At 35.7% G+C, this 7,534-nt stretch overlaps 1 protein-coding gene across 2 annotated transcripts in view; it reads right to left on the reverse strand.

Moving 5' to 3' along the window:
• SMC5 (structural maintenance of chromosomes 5) overlaps window positions 1-7,534 on the reverse strand; it is a 115,498-nt gene that overhangs the window by 55,774 nt on the left and 52,190 nt on the right. For both annotated transcript variants that reach the window (XM_010860637.1, XM_010860636.1), the window contains exons 7-8: window positions 4,761-4,922; window positions 3,886-3,957 (exon numbers count right to left, since the gene is read on the reverse strand). In XM_010860637.1, coding sequence (XP_010858939.1) covers window positions 3,886-3,957; window positions 4,761-4,922 — 234 coding nt within the window. The remainder of the gene's footprint in view (window positions 1-3,885; window positions 3,958-4,760; window positions 4,923-7,534) is intronic.

Here is a 7,534-nt window from a genome sequence, read left to right on the forward strand (position 1 = left end):
TTCTCTCTCTTCAAACGAAGGAATCACAAAAAATGTGATGTAAGCAGTAACATAATCAAATAAGCCAATAAAATATATTAAAACATTAATATATAGTAAATATTAGTGAGTATTAATAAATATTAACATATCAAATATATTAATATATTAAAATATCTAAAATACAGACAATAGGAAATAATACCTTAAATAACAAGACAAGTAAAATTTCTAATGACACTGGTATGGAGTGAAGGAAGAGGAAATAAAAGTTTGCTAAGATTCTGATCTTTCTCAAATAGAAGAATAAAAATACTAATTAACTTTTTCTACTAAGAAAAATATGTTATTTAAACTTTTTAAGGGTAAGTAGAAAGCAGTGGTAAATGTGAACTGGTTAAACTCCTTTACTGTATGAGAAAGTGTCTCATACCAAATTTAAAAAATTACAAAGCAAAACCCAGTATATGTTAGTTATAGCAGATAAAATGAACAAACAATAAAGCCTTAATATCTAGAAAGCAAAAATACAATTATAAGAAAAACAGAAAAGTCTACATTCAAAGAAAAAGGAATTGGCACTATAAAGTGGATAAATCAGGCTAGTTAAAAAAAAAAAGAGTAGAACGTTTGCATAATATAATTACAGTAAAAGTCCAAAAGAGGTTTCCAAAAATTTTAATATAAAGTCATAAAGGTCACATCTATTAACTGTAAAGCAGTATAACTGGGACTAAACTTTTTTATAAAGATTAAAAATTCCATATCCAAGTAAACTGAAATAGTAAGAACTCCTATATAAACTTAAATGAAAACATGTGAATGAGAATTGTAAAATCTTGAACCAAAACAATACAAGCACATACCACACATGTTAAGATGTAACCAAATGATAATCAGAAAAAATTTATATGCTATAATGTATTAAAAAATTAAGAAAACCTAAAAATTCAAGAACTTACAGAAGTGATAAACTGGTAATTATGACACAGGAAAAAAAAAGAAAACACTGGTTCTAGGAGAACTACTTAAATGTTGGCTTAACACTGAAATAAACCAGTTAAGGATGGAACAAAATAAGATTTTAGGTCAATCTTAGACGGTACAAAAATGGTAAAGACAAGATTTTCTATTTGAATCCACCAATGTATTAAAATACTAAGTGAGATTTATGTCAGAATGCAAGCTGTTCAGTTGCTCAGTCGGGTCCAACTATCTGCGACACCATAGACTGCAGCACACCAGGATTCCCTGTCCTTCACCATCTCCCTGAGCTTGCTCAAACTCATGCCCATTAGTCAGTGATAACATCCAACCATCTCGTCCTCTGCTGAACCCTTCTGCTTTTGCCTTCAATCTTCCCCAGCTTTTGCCTTCAATCTTTCCCAGCTCTTTTCCAATGAGTTGGCTCTTCCCAAGGTACTGGAGTTTCAGCATCGGTTCTTCCGATGAACATTCAGGATTGATTTCCTTTGGGACTGACTGGTTTGATCTCCTTGATGTCCCAGGTATGCTCAAGAGTCTTCTCCAACACCACAGTTAGAAAGCATCAATTCTTCGACAATCAGCCTTGTTTATGGTCCAAATCTCACATCCATACATGACTACTGGAAAAACCATAGCTTTGACTAGATGGACCTTTATTGGCAAAGTAATGTCTCTGCTTTTTAATATGTTGTCTAGGTTGGTCATAGCTTTTCTTCCAAGGAGCAAGTGCCTTTTAATCTCAAGGCTGCAGTCAATATCTGCAGTGATTTTGGAGCCCCAAATAATAAAGTCTCACTGTTTCCCCATCTATTTGCCATGAAGTGATGGGACTGGATGCCATGATCTTAGCTTTTTGAATGTTGAGTTTTAAGCCAGCTTTTTCACTCTCCTCTTTCACTTTCATCAAGAGGCTTTTTATTTCTTCACTTTCTGCCATAAGGGTGGTGTAACCTGCATTATCTGAGGTTACTGATATTTCTCCCAGCAATCTTGACTCCTGTGCTTCATCCAGTCAGGCGTTTTTCATGATGTACTCTGCATATAAGTTAAATAAGCAGGGTGACAATATACAGCCTTGACCTATTCCTTTCCCAATTTGAAACCAGTCCATTGTTCCTTGTCCAGTTCTAAGTGTTGCTTCTTGACCTGCATACAGATTTCTCAGGAGGCAGTAAGGTGGCCTGATATTCCCATCTCTTTCAGAATTTTCCAGTTTGTTGTGATCCACACAGTCAAAGGCCTTAGGCACAGTCAATGAAGCAGAAGTAGATCTTTTTCAGGAATTCTCTTGCTTTGCTATGATCCAAAGAATATTGACAATTTGATCTCTGGTTCCTCTGCCTTTTTAAAATCCAGCTAAATGTTAGACAACCTATCAACCTAGCAGTTCCTGTTTAGGGTTTTAAAGATGAATCTTTATGCCTTTTCCCTTCTAAACTCTAAATCAATAATACAAATGGAGCTAAAAGGGCTTGGTCCCACAAGGACAAAAGGAATAAAGGAACAACTGAAGAATTCAATAAATATTCAGAAGAGTAAAAGTAGTAGAACAATTAATTTAGCACCCTATTATAGGGACCACAGTATAAGGAGTGAATGAAAGAGAAAAAAACAAGAATTGACTCTTCCTAAAAAAAAAAAAAAAAATCCTAGAAGAGTCTTACAACTAGGAAATGTCAAGTATAAAGACCTCATATATTAAGTAATATTTTTGTGTAAATTTTTATTTTATACTGTGGAAAATAAAGTGCAGCACTCAGAGCCACTTCTGAGTTCTCTAAGTCATTTAATTTTGTTGAGCCACTTATTTTTCCACCAGGTATTTGGATATAATAGTGACTGCCCTGTGCATGCTTTAGAGAGATTTAGAGAAAGGAAATGATTGCTGAGTCTTCCAAAATGTAAAAAAAAAAAACGGAGACATCACATAGAAGAGAATGATTCCTACCTACCCCACCTGGCTTCCCAGGTGGTACAGTGGTAAAGAATCTGCTTCCCAGTACAGGAGACAGAGGAGACGTGGGTTCAATCCCTGGGTCAGGAAGATCCCCTGGAGAAGGAAATGGCAACCCATCCAATCTTCTTGCCTGGAAAATTCCATGGACAGAGGAGCCCGGCAGACTACAGTCCATGGCATTGCAAAGAGTCGGACACAACTAAGCAACTGCACATGCATACCACCCTACCTTTCTACTACAATGCATCCACACCCCCCTATGCACACACCTTGAGCACTACGGCTATCAAGCAAGCTTCTGTCAAGAAAACGTAAGGTTTATCCTCTGGAGAAGTTAAATGAGAGAAGATTGGAATTTTAAGATAAAGATATAGGAAAAGGCTTAGGGTGAAAACGGACAGATTTAACATAAAGCTTTAAACACCAGAAATGCTTCAAGATGTGCATCTCTCTCTAAGAAAGGTAATTCAAGCTTTAGTTTCTGAATGGTCCTGGAGAACAGAACCCAAAAAATATCTGGGGATCTCTCTGAGCCACCAGAGCTACAGCATCTAAAAAGCCCACTTTCTTGCACAATTATCCTAAAATAATTTTGCTATCAAGCTCCATCCATGCACAATGAATTTATAATCAGCTCTGAAATATCCAACTCTTTAATATAAAGAAACAACAGAATCAATCCTTTGCAATTTAATTGCTGCTATGAAGACAACTAAATCCCATTTTACTATCACCCTATTAAATGCATATCTATGAGTACTTTTGAGCCATTCCCCCCAATTATCCTCTGTGCAACTGCTATACTTCCACATTTTAGTTCTCCTCACAGATTAAGACAAGAAAGAGAGAACAAGGAGGATCTCAGGAAATTCAAAAACAAGAAACTCTCTCATAACCCACACCTGAACACAAAAGTTAGGGTAAATTAACATAAAAATTTCAAATTCAATGCAAGATCTTACTTGTTTATCTTTTCTTTCTATAACATCTTGCTTATGTTTGCATTTTTGAGATGTCTCCTTAATAGCTAATGCCTGCAAGATTGAATCAGAATAAGGGAAGTTAGTTAAAAAAAAAAGGAAGGCAATTATGTGACCCTGTTCATCCAAACATAAAATTGCTCTGTAAGTTTACCCACAATGCTCCTCTATGATTTCTTTCAAAGTAAATTCACTATCACCCAAAACACAATTACTTGAAAATTTATGAAAGGTTATTCCTACAGATATTAAAAGTAGTTGCAGCTGTATGAATACATATGTTTCTACATTTCTTCATATTTCCTCATGTTATTTTATCCTAAAAGCAATCATACATAATAGCAGGGTCCATAGTCTAAAACAGTCTCAAAACAATTACGTGACTCCAAAATCTTCCCTAAAGGTTAAAAGCTATGATTGCAAAAATTTTTAGTTATGTTTTCAAGGTATAGAGAATATTCCATATGCCATTATATTATTTATTCTAAAAAACATGAGGTTTTTTACATTACATTCCTACAAAAGGGGATGTAATTATATAACACGTCTAAGAAATTCATAAAAGGAGATCAATGTTTCTGGGAATATTGCTCTGAATCCTCCTGTAATTAGAATAATTACATTTCATTTTTTCTCTTTTTATATCTTGGAATTTCTGTAGAGTAGCAAGTTTCTATAAAGCAGCAAGTGATGATGAGGATCTTGAAAGATCTGTGGTAGTACAATTCCTAATAAAAGAACTTAAAAGAACTAGAGTTACAAGTAAATCCACAAAACAAATGTAAAAACCTACAAAATATTTTTTGTATTTGCTAAAATAAATGACAAGAAATAAAAAATTGAGCCAGAAATATAACCTTCTCTCTGATTCGAGCCTCCAAACTGTGACGCTGCCTTTCCATTTCTTCAATGCGTTCTGTTATAGGAATCTGACTTTCTTTAAGTTTTCTGACCTCTTCCTTTGCTTGGTCCCGAGCTAGTTTTACTTCTTCATATTCCTGACGAACATTTTCATATTCCTTACAATGAGTTCAAGAAAGAAAAGTTAATATACTCTTCGCTTAAAGTAACACATATACTAAAATCAAGCTACAGGCAGAAACCAAATCTATGAAAAAGACAATTCTGAATCCCTTTAGGAGGTCTATTAATAAAAAAAATTTGCCCTCTGAAACAACTTCAGAAATAGTAAATATCAAATAATGGTGAACTCAGTGATACTACACACTTTTATCATTAGGCCAGATTCTGTCTTCCATCCCTTCCTGTTTCTGAGACAGAAGACTCAGAAGGGAGTCTCCCTTCTAAAGGGAGGATCTCCTCTAATCTCTCAATAATGAAGGGATTAAAAAACATGTAAAGAACCAAAAGAAACTCACTCATGAAAAATTTTTAAAAACTAAAAAAGAAAATGCTTCAACAGAAAAACAAAATGAATCATCCAGGTGGAAATGATGCTTGTCACATCAAAGGAATAAATAAATATTTGCTAAAAAAAAAAAAAAAAGTAAAGTGCTAAGAAAGCATATAGTAAGAATGAGTGGGATGAAGAAAGCTTAAAAAAAAAAAGAATATAAATAAACATTACAAATAACTGAGAAAACAAGAGCAGTAGAAGGCAAAGGAAAAAAGGAAAGATATACCCATCTGAATGTGGAGTTCCAAAGAATAGCAACAAGAGGTAAGCAAGCTTTCTTAAGTGAACAATGCAAAGAAATAGAGGAAAACAACAAAATGGGAAAAACTAGAGATTTCGTCAAGAATATTAGAAATACAAAGTGAACATTTCATGCAAAGATGGCACAATAAAAGGGCAGAAAAAATATGGACCTAACAGAAGTAGAAATATTAAGAAGAGGTAAGTGAAGTGAAGTGAAGTGAAGCTGCTCAGTCGTGTCCGACTCTTTGTGACCCCATGGACTGTAGCCTACCATGCTCCTCCTTCTATGGGATTCTCCAGGCAAGAGTACTGGAGTGGGTTGCCATTTCCTTCTCCAGGGGATCTTCCCGACCCAGGGAACAAACCTGGCTCTCCCGCATTCCAGACAGACGGTTTAACCTCTGAGCCACCAGGGAAGCTCTAAGAAGAGGTAGCAAGAATACAAAAAACTATACAAAAAAGGTCTTAATGACCCAGACAACCAAGACAGTGTGATCACTCACCTAAGGTCAGAAATCTTGGAACGTGAAGTCAAATGGGCCTTAGGAAGCATTACTAGGAGCAAAGTTAGTGGAGGTGATGCAATTTCACTGAGCTATTTAAATCCTAAAAGATGATGCTGTTAAAGAGCTGCATTCAATATGTCAGTAAATTTGGAAAACTCAGCAGTAGCCACAGGACTGGAAAAGGTCAGTTTTCATTCCAATCCCTAAGAAGCACAAGCCAAAGAATGTTCAAACTGCCACACAATTGCACTCATTTCACATGCTAGCAAGGTAATGATCAAAATCCTTCAAGCTAGGCTTCAACAATATGTGAACTGAGAACTTTCAGATGTACAAGCTGGAGTTAGAAAAGGCAAAAGAACCAACATCAAATCGTCAACATGTGCTGGATCACAGAAAAAGCAAGGAATTTCAGAAAGACATCTATTTCTGCTTCAGTGACCATGCTAAAGTCTTTGACTGTATGGATCACAACAAACTGGAAAATTCTAAGAGAGAAGGGAATACCAGACCATCTTACTTGTATCCTGAGAAATCTGTATGCAGGTCAAAAAGCAACAGTTAGAAACGGACATGGACAACGGACTAGTTCCAAATTGGGAGTACATCAAAGCTGTATATTGTCACCCTGCTTATTTAACTTATATGCAGAGTACATCATGTGAAATGTCAGGCTGGATGAAGCACAAGCTGGAATCAAGACTGCCACGAGAAATATCAATAACCTCAGATATGTAGGTGACACCACCCTTATGGCAGAAAGAGAAGAGGAACTAAAAAGCCCCTTGATGAAGGCGAAAGAGGAAAGTGATAAAGCTGTCTTTAAACTCACTGTTCAGAAAACTAAGATCATGGCATCTGGTCTTCATGGCAAATAGATGGGGAAAAAATGGAAACAGTGACAGAAGCCATGAAATTAAAAGATGCTTGCTCCTTTGAAGAAAAGCTATAACAAACCTAGAAAGAGTATTAAAAAGCAGACACACCACTTTACCAACAAAGGTTCATAAAGTCATAGCTATGATTTTTCCACTAGGCATCTGGATGTAAGAGTTGGACTTAATGCTGAAGCGTCAATACTTTGTCCACCTGAGGCAGAGTCAACTCACCGGAAAAGACCTGGATGCTATGAAAGATCAAAGACACTAGAAGGGGACAACAGAGGATGAGATGGTTGAATGGCATTACCGATTCAATGGAGATGAGTTTGAGCAAACTCTGGGAGACAGTGATAGACAGGGAAGCCTGGCATGCTGCAGTCCACGGGATCACAAAGAGTCGAACGTAACTAAGCGACTGAACAACAATAAACATTATAGGAAATCAAAGAAGGAAATATTGAAAAATCATTAAACTCAGTCTTTAAAGAGAGAAATCAAAAGACTTCAAAATACAAAGATAAAGCAGGTGTCAGAATAATAATAAACATAGGAAAAAATTATGAAATTGAGCTAAAAAAAAGAAA

Source organism: Bison bison, unplaced genomic scaffold (genome assembly GCF_000754665.1).
Source record: "Bison bison bison isolate TAMUID 2011002044 unplaced genomic scaffold, Bison_UMD1.0 scf7180017864469, whole genome shotgun sequence".
NCBI classification, from domain to species: Eukaryota; Metazoa; Chordata; class Mammalia; order Artiodactyla; family Bovidae; genus Bison; species Bison bison.